Below are 18789 nucleotides of genomic sequence, written 5' to 3'. Positions count from 1 at the left end.
CAAAGTTTCAAAGCCACATATCAAACAGTTTAGATAAAATATGGAATGATATGCGAAACTTAACTAATTTCTATGTCAAAAATGGGCATTAACTCAGCCAAAGTCCTTGTCCTAGTTATGTACATTTGTAGTCTTGCCTACATATATAGACTTTGATGGTAAACAAGTGCCCAAAGTTTCAAAGCCATATGACAAACAGGTTAGACAAAATATGGACTGGTACGAAAAATTTAACTGATTTCCAAGTCCAAAAAGGGCCATAATTTAGCCAAAATAGTTGACAGAGTTATGTACTCTTGTCTATAAATGGAATTTATGATGATAAGCAAATGTTCAAAGTTTCAAGAGTTTTGACAAAATCTGGACTTGTATGAAAACTGAAATAATTTCCAAGTCCAAAAAGGGCCATAATTCATCTAAAATAGTTGACAGAGTTATGTACTCTCGCCTTCAGATAGAGACTGTTATAATCAACAAGTGATAAAACTTTCAAAGCAATATGTCAAACAGTTTCCATAACATATGAACTGGTATGATAAACTCAACCAAGATCTGTAAGTTAAAAGGGGCCATAATTCAGACAAAATCCTTGATAGAGTTATGTACTCTTGTCTAAAACTAGACATGATGATGGTACACAAGTGTTGAAAGTTTCAAAGCTTTATCTCAAGATGTTTTCTCAAAATGTGGACTGGTATGAAAAACTTAACCAATGTGTGATGCTGACGCGGTGGTAAGTAGGATAGATCTACTTAAATTCTTTAAATAGTCGAGCTAAAAACTGAAATTCTAAGTAAACAGGGGGTTATATAACTCATGAAACATTTGAGTCAGAGTGATTACCTTGTGTCAAGTGATGTTGGTGATGGCACACGACAACTATTTTAAGTTTAAATCAAATCCATTTAGTAATAACAGAGAAAGATTGAACATGCATCACAACTTTAACCTGAAACTCTATGAATCTTTTGTTAATGTGGTTGATGATGTGGAATAAACTACTTTAAGTTTGATATAATGGAAGTGCATCATAATTAACCCAAATTTCTAAAAAAAAAGTTGGCATAATTCATAAATATTGGTTACTGGAATTATAGAATGTGTGTTGTGTATCATACGATGTGGATGATGATTTTGAACAATCCATTCAGTAATAACAGAGGCATAGTGAAACTGAATCCAAATTCCCCTGGAAATCTAAGTAAAAAAGGGGTGTAATTCATTAAATATTGGTTAGAGTTATGGAACTTGTACTATATGATGTGCATGATGATGTGAAACAAGCATTTAAAATTCTGAATCAAATTCATTCAGTCATAACAGGTATAGTGAAAGTGCATTCAATTAACCTGATCTTCAAAGTAAAATGGGCAATATTTCATGATATATTGGTACAAGAGCTACATGGCCCTTCTGACGTATGATATTGGTGATGATGAATACTTATCTTCAGTCTAAAGCAAATCTATTCAGTAATTATAGAATTAGTGTGGTGTATCAAAACTTTAAAACTGAAATTCTAAGTAGAAAGGGGACATAATTCATGAAATATTGGTGTGAGAGTTATGGCCCGTGTCATATGATGTGGGCGGTGAATGAAGAATAACTGTTTTTCCATAATAACCAAAGCAAATCAATAAATCATTAACTGAGATAAAGAAAGAGTACATCAAAACTTAAACTAAAGTGGAAGCTGACACTAGGGCAAGTAGGATAGCTCCCTCTGTACTTTGTATGATCAAGCTAAAGGTATTTGGTTACAACAAGCTAAGTGGCCCTGATACAACTGAGTTGACTCAAATAATCAGGTTCTATCTCAAGGCCATCAAAGTCTTCAAATAACCTATTTTTTTCAAACCCTACTCTTTCTAACACTTGTTATCTGCAATCATTTGATATTTTCTTGGGACAAAATACTGGTGTTTTGTATCAAGTTCATCAAAAAGTTTGGTAATCTGGACTTGTGTCAGAATAATAGAAGTTCAAGCTTTCAATGCACAAGGGCCTGTACCAAAATCTGCTTTTTCCAAATGACCAACTTTTACAATATAGCAATTCAAGGGCACATTGAAAATTAAACACCCGTTTTAAAAACCTTATTATTCTGTCCCTTCTGAAAAAATGTAATTTCATAGTGGATTTTAGAACAGTGCTATGGGTTTAATGATATTGCATATTAAGATGGATGACAAGTACATTAAGGTGAAAGAATCAAATTTGAACAATCTCTGATGTATAAAATTTAATGTTCCTTTTTCAACAAAATTGCATGAGAAAGTATTAAATGAATGCATGTAACTGTGACAAATATTTAGCCAATATCTTTTGATGAAAGTTTTTATGTGTAAAAAAAACTTCCATTAACATATTTTCTTTTAAATAAAGTATGTTAAATATTTGTAGTATCTAAATTTGAATAAATCTGACATAAATTTTTAGCTGGTACATAGAAGATTATTTATACATACACACATCCCTTCATAATGCAAAGACAAGATATTAAGCAATGGTTTGTCTCGGAATGTGAAACATGTATACCATGAAAACAATATTTCAAAGTAACTGCTACAGAATAAGTAATATCACAGTCTGTATTAAATTAATCATAAACATCTCTATATATAATTAGTATGTTTACAGCTGTAAACAAAATAAACACTTGTTTTCTTTCTTAAGACAATTCCTATCTTATTTTAACAAATTTTATTAGCAAAAACATTTCAATGTAAAATGAGTTCAGATTCTAAACACCATCTATTCTGTTGGTAACTGTTCATCTTTTGACTCCTCTTCAGCTACTTCTTCCTTTTTCTCTTCAGTTTTCTCTGCTTCTCCCTCGTCTGTCTTCTCGCCCTCCCCAGCAGATTTATCACCCTCCTTTTCTCCCTCAGTGGCAGTTTTCTCTGCCTCTGTTGTACTTTTTTCACCCTCCGTAGTGGTTGTCTCCCCTTCTTCCTCAGAGGTTTCTTTCTTCTCTTCAACGATTGTTTCTAAACGTTGCTCACCATCTGCACCTGCCAATTACAGACTGTACTAATTAACGAACCAATATAAGATACATATAACTATAACAAATAATAATTGTTGGAAAATAACTTGAGGTCATACATTTCTGATACCATACTAATTACCTGCTGCCTGATGAATTTGTTTATTCCACAACCAAACTGTGAAGTTTTAATTATAAAACTATCTTTAAAGCCTTGATAGCCGACAGACCTTATCAAGAAGAATCTAATTCTCTGATGAAAGTTGCTCATGAACAACTTGTTTGTAAACATATATGCTCTTGTTCAATAGTGGCCTTTCCCCTTTTCAGTCCCAATAACACTTTCACCTTGGCCTTTGACCTACTGACCCCTAAAATAGTTAAGATTCACCTGACCACAGACAATCATACCATGAAGTTTGGCAATTGTAAACTTCTTTATCTTATGATTGGAAATCATTTTCAGTTTCAAAGTCACTGTGACCTTGACCTCTGATCTATTAAACCTCAAAACAATAGCAGTTATTTACTGACCACACACAACAATAAAATTATGCTTAATGACTGTATGGGAAAGCATTCTGTACTACTGAGCAGAAATCATTTTCAGTTTAAAGACCACTATGACTTTGACCTTTGGCCTATTGATCCCCAAAAACAATAGGGGTTATCTCCTGATCACAGTCTGACAATTGTTAGTCAAAGTGTTCTTTATCTATTAAGCCTCAAGGTCACTGTGACCTTGATATTTAACCTAATGACCTCCAAAAAGTAAGGGTCATCTACTGACCATATACAATCATCCTATAAAGTTTGACTGTTGTGAGAGCAAGCATTCTCTAGTTGTTGACAGAAACAAAATGGTCTGCAGAAGACAAATCGACCAACAGTAGACAGACAATCACCCAAAACAATACATACCCTCTTCTTCAAAGGGGGCATAAAAAGTATTCTTTTTTTTCTATGGGAGGCAGAAACTTCACTGTTATTCTACATTTGATGAATTAATGCATTTTCATGGCATTGGTGAACAATTTTTACTTAACTGTAATGTTCGAGGGATACATTATGTTTTCACTACAAAACTTATCAAAACTTAAAGGTTTCAACCAGTTTTTCTTCCATGTTATGGACTTGTTCAAAACTTTTATACTTTTTCATATTCATTGTGCACTTGGTACAAATGATATATTGACAGGAAACTTATTTAAAAACATTTTTCTTCTAACCTGATATGTGTTTTTTATCACATATTTGACACTGTGAGAGTGAAATAAAACCATTACATAATTTTGGTATTATACTGGTGTAAAACAGCTTTGACATTGACATTGTTCAAAGTATAGGAGATGTTGGTTGAATTTACTTGGTCTATAATAGGCAAAGAAAAAAGAAATTTTGATGTAAACTGTGTGTAAAACATCAACAGAAGGTAACATGTGATAAATAGAATACTACATTTTTTCCTTTCCACATTAAACTAATACACATAACAAGAGCTGTCCGTAAGACAGCGTGCTCCACTTTTCGGCGATTTGACAGTAAAATGAATTTATGTCTCAATTTTAAAAAAATAAGGCGTAAAAAAAAAAATTGTTTGTTTCCGGTATCCCGACCTACCCTAAATTTTTGGCCCGACCCTAAATGTTTTTATGGCCTTGGAAAATGATTTTTTCAACTTTTTGACAAAAAATTGCAAAACTGCACTTATTATGCTTTAAACATGGTCAGTGATGTTAGAAATCAACTTACTGATGCTCTAAAGGCAAAACCCCCTTATTTGTAGACATTTTTTGACACAAAAATAACTTCTGAAAAGTCTCCCTTAATAAAAAAAAATTCCAAAAAAAAAAAAATTCCAACCTACCTACCCTAAATTTTTTGAGCATGTTACCGGAAACAAAGAATTTTTTTTTTAGGCCTAATGTAAGTATGAAAGGTGCATAGTTTGGTCAAAAATACAAATCAGAGTTATGGGGATTGTTACCACAAATGCAGATGATGATGATAAAGATACATTTTAAGTCTTAAGTCATTATTTTATATTGTACGTAAGTAAAGTTATATCCAGAAAGCGAAGATTGCCAAAAAACTTAAAGTATGAAAGGGGCATAATTCTATCAAAAATACAATTAGAGTTATGGGGATTGTAACCACACATGCAGATGATGATTATAAAGAAATACTTTTAATTCCAAGTCATTATCTTTTAAATTACCAAAGATATGTCTATAAATGAAGCTTTCGAAAAAATTTAACATGAAAATAATTCCAAGTATAACAACTTGGTGTCCTTGACCTTGGGTATATTGGGCCCAGCCCCTGCACATACTTTGTTTGTATGCTGGGCAATGCTTATGTGAAGTTACAGTAAGACATAAGCAATGGTAACAAAGACATGACAGAAAAACAAAGGTTGCCGAAAAACATTAACCTTAAAATAACCTAAGTATAACACCTTGGTGACCTTGACCTTGGGTATAATGGGCCCAGCCCCTGCACATATTTTGTTTGTATGCTGGACAATGTTTATGTGAAGTTACAGTAAGATATAAGCAATAGTAACAAAGACATGACAGAAAAACAAAGGTTGCCGAAAAACTTTAAGCTCACGCCGATGCCGGGGTGAGCAGAATAGCACCCCTATTCTCCGAATAGTGGAGCTAAAAATGATAAAAAATTTGACAGACCCTTGCATTTTATTATTCTACTGAACTTGTTTAATAAATTCAATGTTAAAAGTCACTCCTAGCATCTTCTATTTGATATAAATATAAATTTAACAAACAAATTTAAATGAGGAATAAAAGGAATATAAGAAGATTTGAATATAATTATTTGTAAAAGGTTTCAACTGAAGATCACATAGCTTTAGTCTGGCTACTGACCATAATCATTCTAAGATTTTCCTTTTTTTAATCCTATTTTTTTTTTTGCTAGCTCACAGTTCTCATTATGCTTTGAGAAGAAAAGGGACATAATTACATAAAATTTGTATAGCTTCAGGAGCAAAACGTAATGTCTGAATACAGACAAGTACAGCAGCAGCTCAATATAAATAGATATGATTGACTCCCTTTTGCCTGTCTTACCAATAAAGAGTGCAAATAAATTCAAAGCTTTTAAGCACTTGAAAGTTACCAAATAGAAAAAAGTAAAACAGGAAATTTCATTGACATAAAAAAAATACAAGGGCAGAAGAAACTGTTCAACTCTGGAAAACAAACCTTCAAAATGCTTGAAAACATTAGTCAAAATCGTTTTATGCAAAAGCAAAAATAACTTTATAATTTTGTGGTATTCTAACCAACAGAAACATTGAAACACAGATATTTACCTTTGTCTTCACCATCAGATGTCTGATTATTGGACACATTCTCATCACTCTCTGGTGTTGGAGGTTTAGGGCGTGGAAATATCACCTCAAGTTCTGACTCTAGATCCTAAGAATACCAAAAGTTACAAAATTAATGCAGACATGAACATGAGTGCCATCCGTCATTGCTTAATGAGTATCATAACATTAAAATGAAATGTCTTGCAGAACAATGTTTTCCCACAAATGTTATAATTTAAATGTTTTGTTTTTTTTTCTTACGAAACAGGGATAAAACTAAATGGGATCTTTACTTCAAATTTACATATTAATGTGAACGCATTTAAACTGCCGAGCAAAAAATTATATGAATTCGTAAACACTGTTATTTCATTGGGACTTCGATACATTTATTTCAAATTATAAGGTTTTCTTCATTTGTTTGGATTTTTTTAATTCTACAGATTGATGTAACAACTAAAGTTGCAAAATCCAGAAAAACAGTTCCCCTAAGTATAATTAGGTTCTACAGTAATAAAACTGCTTAATACCATAACATATATTTTTTTAATTGGATAGCCTTTTTAGCATATAGAGACTAACAAGTTATTATTTTAGGAGCTTGCGCCAAAGTTTTACAGGCTGACATACAGTATAGTATTTTTAGTCCAAATATTACACATTTTAATAAATGGAACTTTTTTATCAGAATGTGAGCAAAAATCTTTGCTTAGCCATTTCAAAATACAAGGGATTTTATAATTTTGAGATAATAGTAAAACATATTATCATGATAAAAATTTCATGGGTTAGACATAAGCAAGAGGGTCTATATTGCTCACCTGACTGAAATAGGTACAAGATTTCTTAGCAGTAGACCACTACACAATGTTATACAACAAATATATAAGCTCTAGACCTTGTGGTTTTAGACAAGAAGATTTTAAAAAAATTTTCCTATATTTATAAAAGTCTTTACAAAACAAGTGATCCCTATGGGCTGGGCCAATTTTGACCCTAGAGGCATGACCTGAACTACCTTGGTAGAGGACCACTAGATACCAAATGTCTAAATTCTGTGTCATGCAGCTTCAGACATGGAAATATTTAACGCTTTTCTTGTATAAAACCATGTAAAACACCTTATCCCAGGGTATGGACAAGTTTAACCCTAGAGGCATGAGTGAAACAAACTGATAAAGCATCACTGCACAATGCTACAAGCCTAAGATCTAAGTTCCAAGGCTTCAGGTTTCAGACAAGAAGATTATAAAAAGATTTTCTTATAAACAAGTGACCCCTAGCAGGGGCTAATTTTGATCCGCAGACATGCTTTTAACAAACTTGATAAAGAACCACTACACAAGGCTGCATGCCAATAACTGAGCTCAAAGGCTTGGGGTTTTAGACAAGAAGATTTCTGAAGTTTTTCCTAAATAAGTCTATGTAAAACAAGGGAACTGCTGGATGGAGTCAACATGACCACAGGGGCATGATTAAAAAAAGGCAAAGGACCACTAGACAAGGCTACATAACAAACACCTAAGCTTTGGGCCCTTCAGTTTTAGAAAGGAATATATTTTTAAGCTTTTCATTTTGGTAGCCATGGCAGCCAGAATTCTTTGAAAATATTTGGTAGAGAACCATCCAGGCCTAGTTTCATTAATTTTCACCAAATGGTTTCAGAGAAGATGTTGTTTGGAGAAAAGTGTTGGTTGATGGACAACAGACCAAAGATGGAAAGTGAGTGACCACAAAAGCTCACACGAAGCACATTGGACTCATGAGAGCTAAAAGTCTGAATCATACCTGAATAGTTTCTAGTATTTTGCCCTTTACTTCTTCCGAAAGGTCAATGTCTTGGACAACACACCAATAACCTTTAGGGTGAAAGGTGACTGGGTATGAGAACACCATTCCCTTGGGCACACCATACCATCCATTGGAGCACACTCCCAATGAAAATATCTGGCCAGAGGGTGAGCCATTACACCAATGCATCAAAGTAGAGTTGATTGCAGAAGCTTGAGATAAGACAGCAGGGTGTCCCATAGCTATCTCTGCTTTTGCCTGCTTTGTTTTTACCAAGTCTAGATACTCTGTTTCCAACCACAGGTGATCGAATACCATCTCTGGTCCAGAAACGGAGAAGGAGTCTGGACCAATGATTGAACCATCATAACCATGAACTCTGCTGTTCGAGACATCAATGTAATGTTGGCCATTGGGATTACCCCAGATGATCAAATCAACAACACCAGCTGTGTTAACTTTCAGTCTTTCTGCAATTATTGATTTTGAGTGATTTTCAACCAATCTTGACATAGCCACAAAGTTCTGTCGTGGAATATTTGGTGCATTCTTAATCATCATGGTTGCATTAAAGTTGACTGGACCCGCTCCAGCTACAAGCACTTTTACGGATTTGTTAGCAACTTTATCTATCACTTTAGCATATTTTACAAAATGTTCAGAGTTTTCTTTAATCCATTCCTCTTTGGTTTTGTCTCCTTGTAGAATTTCGTCTAACAGGATTATAACACTACAGTCTCTAAATGCCTCCGTAATGTCTGTTTCAACTTTGATACCTCTCAAGAGACCATTAGCAAGATCTTCAGTTTCCATTCGGACTCCTTCCAAATATTCCTTCTCCCCGGTATTGTCAAACAAGCGCACCATCAGTTCAACATTACTTCCAAGAACATCACCTCTGGTGAGTGAATTAAGAAGAGAATAACACACATGTGATGAAGCATTGGTGATGCAAACATTTACTGGCTGGCTGTGAGCCTTGTATTCTGCTTCTTCTTTATCGCTTTCAGTTTTTATTTTTGCATTTTCTGCAGCAATTTTGGTCATGTCATTGCTGACAAGTTCTGACTCGATGCCATAGTAGCCCTGTGCATATTCCTGGAACTCGTTGGCACCACCAATGAGGACTCCCTTACCACCGCGGTCAATGAGTTCCCGCCAAACAAGAGGGGACTTCTCATGATTCCAGCCCCTTTCATGGCATGTATCTGTAAGCCAGGACTGAAAATAAATGGTAGACTGTTGTAAAAATGTTGAAACAATAGTTAAAATACAAAAAAATAAAAGGAAACTAGAAATTGCTTTTGTAAAAAAAGCACATGTCTCCCCCAATGCAAAGTCCTATAGACAAGAAGTCAATAGGTGTCAGGAGCGAAAGTCAAAGAGACACTTATGGTTGGCTGCAATAGGGATCATCTACTTGGCATGTCCAGTCATCCCGCTAAATTTCAACACTCTCGGTCTAGTGGTTCTCAAGTCACTGTTCAGGCTCCTGTGACCTTGACCTTTGATCAAGTGACCTCAAAATAAATAGGGGTCATCTACTCTGCATGTGCAATCATCCTATTAAGTTTCAACATTCTAGGTCAAGTTATTTCCAAAAAATGATTTTACATGACCAGGCCCCTGTGACCTTGACCTTTAATAGACTGACCCCAAAATCAATAGGGGTCATCTACTCTGCATGTTCAATCATCCTATGAAGTTTCAACATTCTGGGTCAAGTGGTTCTCAAGTTATTGATCGGAACTGGTTATCAATGTTCAGGCTTCTGTGACCTTGACCTTTGATCAAGTGACCTCAAAATAAATAGGGGTCATCTACTCTGCATGTCCAATCATCCTATTAAGTTTCAACATTCTAGGTCAAGTAGTTCACAAGTTATTTCCAAAAAATGATTTTACATGACCAGGCCCCTGTGACCTTGACCTTTAATAGACTGACCCCAAAATCAATAGGGGTCATCTACTCTGCATGTTCAATCATCCTATGAAGTTTCAACATTCTGGGTCAAGTGGTTCTCAAGTTATTGATCGGAACTGGTTATCAATGTTCAGGCCCCTGTGACCTTGACCTTTAATGGAGTGACCCCAAAAACAATAGGGGTCATTAACTCTGCATGAACAATCATGCTATGAAGTTTCAACATTCTGGGTCAAGTGGTTCTCTAGTTATTGATCGGAAATGGTTTTCAATGTTCAGGCCCCTGTGACCTTGACCTTTGACAGTGACCCTCAAATCAATAGGGGTCATCTACTCTTCATGAACAATCATCCTATGAAGTTTCAACATTCTGGGTCAAGTGGTTCTCTAGTTATTGATCGGAAATGGTTTTCAATGTTCAGGCCCCTGTGACCTTGACCTTTGACGGAGTGACCCCAAAAACAATAGGGGTCGTCTACTCCAGCAGCCCTACAACCCTATGAAGTTTGAAGGTTCTAGGTCAAATGGTTATCCAGTTATTGCCCAGAAATGAAGTGTGAGTACGTACGTACGGACGTACAGGGCAAAAACAATATGTCTCCCCCAGAGCAGGGGGGGGGGGGGGGGGAGACATAATAACAGGTCACTACCAGACATGTAGCAGTAAATTTTCTAAACTTTCCAACTGAATACATTTCATATTATTTTATGACTTGTATAACTTGCCAGTTCATAGTAATCTACTGAACACAATACCTAAAATCATGTATTACTTAAATACTTATGGCATTACTGATATCTGTTGAACACAATACCTAAAAAGGCATGTTTTACAGACAATCTACTGGAAACAACACCTAAGAAGACACCATACTTCAATGGTATTCCTGATAACCTTCTGAACACACTCTGTTAGAAGACACTCACAGGATACTTCAATGATGTTTTTGATAATCTACTGAACACAATACCTACCAAGAGCTGTCTGATGACAGCCCACTCGACTTTTCTCAGTGCTTGACTCTGAATTAGAGCTTTGCCAGTAAAAACTTTATAAAACTTTAACCAAAAAAATTCTAAGTTAAAAAAGGGCATAACTCTGTCAAAATTCAAATCAGAGTTATGGGGATTGTTTCTCCTGATGTAGACTTTGATAGTAAATGACTTCTTTAAGTTTCAAGTCAAAAGCTTTGATAGTAACAGAGATATTTGACTTTATCAAAAACTTTAACTATAAACAGTGTAAATCAAAAAGGGGCATAACTCTGTCAAAATTCAAATCAGAGTTATGGGGATTGTTTCTCCTGGTCACAGTAGACTCTGATAGTAAATAACTATTTTAAGTTTCAAGTCAATAGCTTTGATAGTAACAGTTTCAAGTCAATAGCTTTGATAGTAACAGAGATATTTGACTTTATCAAAAACTTCAACAATCGGCGACGCCGACGCTGAGTCTGGGGCGAGTGCAATAGCTCTACTTTTTCTTCGAAAAGTCGAGCTAAAAAGGCATATATTACAGACAATCTACTGAAAACGACACGTAAGAAGACATGATACTTCAATGGTGATAATGGTATTCCTGATAACCTTCTGAACATACTCTGTTAGAAGACAGGATACTTCAATACTGTTATTGATAATCTGCTGAACACAACAACTAAGAAGAAAGGATACTTCTATGGTATTACTAGACATGATACTTCAATGATGTTATTAATAGCCTACTGAACACAACACCTAAGAAGACATGTTATTTCAATGGTGTTACTGATAACCTACTGAACACAACACCTAAGAAGACATGTTATTTCAATGGTGTTACTGATAACCTACTGAACACAACACCTAAGAAGACTGTAATTTCAATGGTATTACTGATATGTACTGAACACAACACCTAAGAAGACATATAACTTTAACAGTATTACTGATAACCCTAATTAAAACATAACTTAAACAGACAATACTCTGAAGACCGCAGTATCTTACAATGCCTGTACATCAAGTGCTCAAAACTTACATTTAGTGAAATGCTGATCAGTACTTCCTGGTTTGAAAAAAAAACTTGGTCACAGCTTAATATCATGTAGTTAAATTTAACTTTATCAAAATGGTGTTGCAAAAGTTTTAATTGCAAACCAAAATCAACAGTCTGCATTGCCAGTTTGGATTTTGCATATAATAATTACATCATGTCAGTACTAAATTTTCATTGTTATACTTTCTCTGAGTAAGATTTGCATTTCATGAAAAATAAAACCTATCAACATTAAAGATGCTTATGAAATTGTTTGCTGTACTAGAAAACAAATAGTGCAAGTACTGAATAAGGCAGTATTGTAATACATTTTTATACATATGGTACATGTTTTACTACGTGACCATTTTCATACATGGGAGGAGCCTTTTCAGATAAATTATATATTTTTCAGCTTTAACATGATAGAAAAAGCTGCAAATGTTGATGGTTCATTGATTACCTTCCATTCTTCTGGTGTTTTGACAATCTTGTGTAGTTTGAAATCTGGAAGGTTTATTGATAGTTTGTCTCCAAGCAATTCTGCTCTAGCAAAGTATGGACAGTCAGAATGACCTGCAAAGTTCAAAAGATTATCCAGTTCAATATAATTATTTGTTAATGTAAAACAACATATAGCAGTATTTATAGCAACCACTATTTCAATTACTTGTTTTACCTACTGACTATAGTCCTAGCGAATAGTCTCCCATCTGACATTCTCTTCCTCCAAACCCTTCAACAGTTCAATGTTGTTGTTAGTAATATTAAACAGGATTCAATTACCAAAATCTAGTATTTCCTTGTAATTATCTTAATTACTAACACATTTTTCTTCCCTTTTTTATTTAGCTTGATTTCCTTTTTATTTCTACAAAGCATTCTTTGTAGCCCAGCTGACACAAATGAAAAGTTGAAAGTGTCTACATCCCTGTAAAAGGATAGATGGTACAGGAAGATAGATAGATACCAATTAGCATATCCCTTACAGAAGCAAGCCTCTGTGGCGTACATGCTGCATATTTGCTGTGTATATGCCGCGAACACAGTAGTATGCCAGAGGAGTACATTTTACATACACTGCATGCCGCGTATTATTTCGAAGAGTACACAGCATGTACGCAGGAGGTCACTAGTACACTTCAAGTATGCAGCACAGACTCTGAAAATTTAAGGAGTACACTGCATGTATGCAGGAGGGACTTGTACAAAAAAATAGTACACTGCATGTACACCGCAGATACTTTGAAATTTGTTCAGTACACTTCATATACGCAGGAAGGACTTGTACAATTTCTTTTGGCATTTATACTTAGTTTTTTTTTGTAGGGATAACGCATGTTTTTTCGTGTTATAACGTCTGCAGAATCCCGAGGGATTCTGCAGATGTTATAACACGAAATGAACATGCGCTAACGCTAATCTAGCATAAAACGCAGAAAAAATACTAATAAATGAATACATCCTATCTCAACATCATTAAATTTCCATGAAATGCGCGGGAATGTCTGAGCTGTTTTTACGTTGACGTCATTTCGTTTTGAATTATCCATTTTGGGGCCGAATGACGTTTACGCTTTGCCACGGAACTCGCATATATAAAAAGGTGTTATATCAGCACATGAGTGCGAGAATCTCTCTGTTAACACACGTTTTCTCTCCTGTTAAAACACCCCCGAAATGTGACAATAACAGCATTTTTATGCTAGAATATAAGTTAAAGTCTGAAGTACACTTCATATACGCAGGAGGGACTTGTTCGTTTTCTTTTGGTGTTTATACTTAGAATTTTTTTAGGTAAAAGTCTGAAGTACACTTCATGCAGGAAGGATTTATACATTTTTTTTTGGAAGCAAGAATTTTATTTCCCAGTAACTTTTATCTTAATAGCATAGAATAGTTAAGATTATTCTGAACAATGAAAATTTGCCAAACTATTTGCAATGTTCATTTGTGAAGCTTACATCTAAGTGATTTCTGAGCTGCACCTTGCATGCAATGTAAAAATATATTCTTTTTCATTTTGAATTAATTTTGAGGGCCATGATTTTTTTTCAGTAAAGTAACACCTGTATATGCAATTATAATGAAAAATTGAGCAGTGAGCTGTGTCTTACCCATGCTCCTCAGCATTTATCGCAGATTTGCCATATCGAGGGCTTAGAGCGAAACTAGTCTAAGTGTATATAGAAATAGAAGCAGATAGACTAGTTTCGCTCTGAGCCCTCGATATGCTTTAAGTGCACTTGTTACTCTTAATGTCCAAAGTCGAATTATGGTGCATTTTAGGTCACTATTTAAAACTGTTTATTTTAAACTAAATATGGTATTTTTGAGCATTATGAATTTTGTTTGATTTAGAAAAGGCTGCACATGCACAGTAAAACCTGTTCACAGCAGTTTCGCCACAAGGGTACATAGCATGTACGCCACAGGAGTATACAGCATGTATGCAGAAGAAGTACACAGCATGTACGCCGCAGGGGTAGTACACCGCAGGCTCATTTGCATGTGAAAAGTGTATGTGCCGTGTACATGCTGCGTATTATTTCTCCGGTGTACTTCCAGTGTACTAGATTCCTCCAGCGTACATCCTGTGTACTATGCAGTCCACAGCATGAACGCAGCAAGTAGTACGCGGCAGAGCTCATTTGCATGTCAAAAGTGTACTACAAACGTACTATCGGTGTATGTGCGGTGTATTATCCTGCATACTATTTAAAGCCCTTGATTTCAGTACACATCATGTACGCGTCAAATACGCTGTATGTACACAGCAAGAGTACGCGGCAGGCCTTTTTCTTCTGTAAGGGATACGCATGTAGGAAATATTTTGGAAGTGTCTAACTCTTTGGTAACCAAACGCCTAGCCTGCAAATCTATGTCTAGCCTGGTCTTAGGGGTTTTCTAGGCATCTAGTAATCAATTTGTTTTGGAGAAGTGTAATAGATAAATTAAATTTACCATTTTCTGTTTGTCTAAGACAGCAATATTTAGCTGTAAACAAATTCACAGCTTAGGTTTGAGACCATAATCATGTAACTGTCAATGAGTTAGAACAAAAAGCGTGACAAATTCCATAAAGGAGAAATGAATTAAATGAAGAAATAAGTTGCCAAAGTTCAGTATATGACAGCCAGGATTTGAAGGGCAGGATGATAGTGCCTGAAAAGGCAGTTGCGAGTCGCGAAGCCACGAGCAGGGGGAGGGTGTGGGAGGGGGTAGTTGGAGAGGTGGACCTCAGTCTGGGTAGGATGTGTGGTGGTGTAAAACGTATTTCGATTCCGTAGGGTTTAGTTTTTTTGATAATTTAATTTTGTTCATTGGGTTTTTTAACAGACGAACTTAATGTAGGGGGAGAGAGTGATATCTGATCAGGCTACGGATCCATCGTAATGTGGTTTAAAAAGATTCACCTAAAAAAGTCATACTCCCAATCTCCGGACGTCGATCTAAAACTTTCCTTCCATAAATACCGTGTGCATGCAAAGACATTCTACATTTCTGAAACTTTACTTAAAGTAATTTACATAAGCCTTTAAATGTTGAAATCTATTCACATGTTACGAGGAAAATACGCACACATTCAATAATGAATTATTCGACAACAGAAAACTTACGACATGAAACGCACATGTATTGTTTTCCCGCCAAAATATAATACAGAGTGCATCAGCAATAAATTCATTTTTAGTGCTCAAAGTTCACCGTCTGTATTTCAAGTCGTGAAACGTGAGATTCTTAGCTATTTTCATATTTACATCCAATAAATTGATGAATTTTGCGCGGCAACATCGAATAAAAATGGCGGCATCCATATCGTTTTTGGTGGCAGCGCCTACGAGTTTAATCGGGAGAGGTGTATCGAATGAAAAAGATGTCGACAGGTTACCCTTCTCATGACCAGAAATAGACAGGAAATATCAGTTCCCACTGTAAATTCTCTTTTAATTTATATTTAATATCCTGAAAAGAGACTGGAGTAGCCCTTTCGCAAACACAATATCCGTCATGAAATGCACGTGCTTCTTTCCCTCCAAAATTATAATAACGTGTCCACTAAGTAATTATTTTAGCAAGCGTGCATTATCAATCTCATATCAAATTGACCAAAAGTATCCTCAGATGTTAAATAAGAGGTAAGTCTTGCAGTTTTGTATATAGTTTTTTTTTTTGTGGTTCAATGTTTCTTTTCTTCTTTAGAACGACAGCCATGTTGCAGCAGACGGCTTCATATGAACTTTTGTTAATCAATCGATAATGTTCAATGAGGAGTCAAGAACAAAATGTTGGAAGCGACCTTGAAGATTGATGACGGGTGTAATAAAGTGATGTTCTATATTGCATAATGGAAGCAGCTCTCCCAGCAGGAGGACATACAGGGCGTTTTTTACAGTAAGACATATATTTACTGGACTCAAAAGGGCACAGGGCGCTATTAAAAATGGCAGGGCGCTTTGAGAAAGGGGCAGGCATCACGCCCTTCTATTCCTCTCTAGCTGGAGCACTGCTGAGGTAATTGTGATAAAGTGCCTTGCACAAGGACACACCGCAATGGGAGTAGCCAGGAATCGAACCCAGGGCCTTCACCTCCATAGGAAAGCATCTTAGCCCTCTCGGCAAATGCATTCACTATATATGAACTGAATGGTTCAAAGATGCATGAAACCGTTGTTAACAACTTAATTAATAACGAACTTCTAAAATATTTATAGAATCTTGATCTTGAATAATTTCTAATGATCTCATTTTTAAAATGCGCAAAACAATCAGCCTGTCGATTTTATGTGCTCCTGCCATACAAAAGGATGAATTTTAGTTACTCCTTTCTGGAACTTTTGTTGATCATGTCACTTTTCTAAAAATAAGTTTAGTGTTGTCTATGGAAAAGAGACAAGCTGAAGATTGTTTTGATATGCACAACTAAGAAATACTTAGATGATTAAAATACTGCAATTTAGTATCACAATAATTATATTATCTCACCTACCAATAACAAAATAGACCTACTTTCATTCAAATCAAATCAATATTTATTTATTGTCGGAAACATAATAACATTATAAACATAAGCTATAGGGGAGACCGGGGGCACCATGGGAGATCAGATGTAACTTTTTTTCTGGAAAATAAACTAATCTATCTGAATTGCTAAAAATCTTGTTTGAAGGTGGGAGGATTAAAATAAAACTTAAGTTGAGTTTTTTCATTTTTTTTACTACTCTGAGTAAAAAAACTTAATTCAAAATATTGTCTCGTAAAGTTCTGCAGTGAACTCTTTGTGATCATTTCTGTATCACTGTTTATAAAGCACACATTGATTGATAATTTCACAAAATATTTAATCCCAGTGAAGCAGATGACCTTCATATTTGTTTTGAAAATGTAAGGGTGGTGGGGTTTGGGCTCGATGGGACATAATTATGCAAATGGGCACCATGGGACAGTCTTAAGTACAGTTGGAAGAAAACCACAAGTTATTACATTGGTAAATTAATGCATACAAATGTAGAATAAAATCTGTAAAAAGATCCTTTTGAAACATAGAATGCAACCAAAAAAGAATAAAAGCAGACTCGGTTTGATTCTGTTCATGAGAGGCAATAAAATGTGCAACACCTCTCACGACCATTGGCACTGGCTTAAGCGAAACTCTATTATAAATCTATTGAATGGACTCCATGATCCCAAAGGACCAGAAATACAACACTGACCTCTACCTAACTCACTATTTCTCAGTAAAGGCGTGAAGATTGTTAACATGCCATTACTGGCTAAATCAGTTGTTTTATACCTAAGGCATAAATGTTGTTTCAGGTTAAAGGTAGGTATGTCATTGTAAGTAAATGACATTTGATCTGTCTGTGTCTAGATGTTGATCTTTTAGAATTGTAGTTCAAGATGAAGTAGTCATCATAGATGTGTTTATATTTATACTGAGTGTGTCTACACTTTTTGAGCAGTTAATAAACAGGTAAGGTTGTTTAAAGTTAAAGGAAGGTCTGTCATTGTAATTAAATGACATTTGACTAGTTTTTTCTTAATGTTGATGTTTAAGCAAATGTTATCATTGCAGTTCAGATGAAATAGAGTTTATGGATTTGTTTGTATCTGTCACAGTCCCATGGTTGCCATGATGTGTCCAGTTGTGCCCAGGTTTCCATATACAATGGGACATTTTAGTGCTAGTCTCCTACCATGCATATCTCAGAAATGATAGCACAAACATGACCATTGACTACCCCTCATGTACATGAAGGATTATACTTTCAAACAGTATGACAATTACCGAAAAATACTTCATTCATAAATAAACTGAACACCAGAGGGCTAGTAAACCTCAATAGTAAAGGCTGGGCTAGGTGTCTGTTTACCAGATGCTAGAAGTCTAGCTAGGAATCCAGTTACGGGATGGCTTGACATTTCCAAATATCTTTTATGCATCAACATGATCAGTCAGTCAATGGCATATTATGCATATCCTAAATAAATTAGAAATGATATCGCCTTACAGACATATTTGCCTTTCATCAAATTTTACTTCATTTATTGCAACTGTCAACAACATATGAAACCAAAATAGATTTCATTTATATGAAAACTTAGACACGAAATTTTACCTGCAATTACAAACTTCGCCATCTTAGTGTACTGAGGTTACCATGACGGCAGTAGGGATAAGTTACGAATAAATCCGAACAATGTCTGGACTGGTTTACATACTTTCATCTC

At 35.2% G+C, this 18789-nt stretch overlaps 1 protein-coding gene across 2 annotated transcripts; it reads right to left on the bottom strand.

The window, feature by feature from the left end:
- Positions 1-2229: 2229 nt before the first annotated feature.
- On the bottom strand, positions 2230-18776 carry LOC123561675 (putative malate dehydrogenase 1B). Of its 2 annotated transcripts, none has more exons than XM_045354194.2 (5): positions 18678-18776; positions 12521-12633; positions 8115-9338; positions 6327-6432; positions 2230-3014 (listed from the first exon to the last, which is right to left on the bottom strand). In XM_045354194.2, exons 1-5 carry the CDS (start codon positions 18697-18699, stop codon positions 2755-2757), a joined length of 1725 nt encoding a protein of 574 aa, XP_045210129.2. In that variant the 5' UTR covers positions 18700-18776; the 3' UTR covers positions 2230-2754. The 2 variants fall into 2 exon arrangements, with proteins under 2 accessions (XP_045210129.2, XP_053408985.1); XM_053553010.1 differs by lacking the exon at positions 18678-18776 and adding an exon at positions 12884-12967.
- Positions 18777-18789: the final 13 nt, after the last annotated feature.

This window comes from Mercenaria mercenaria, chromosome 10 (genome assembly GCF_021730395.1).
Source record: "Mercenaria mercenaria strain notata chromosome 10, MADL_Memer_1, whole genome shotgun sequence".
Classification (NCBI taxonomy): Eukaryota; Metazoa; Mollusca; class Bivalvia; order Venerida; family Veneridae; genus Mercenaria; species Mercenaria mercenaria.
Note: the sequence above shows the minus strand (reverse complement) of the source record. Positions and strands in the feature narration are given on the sequence as shown.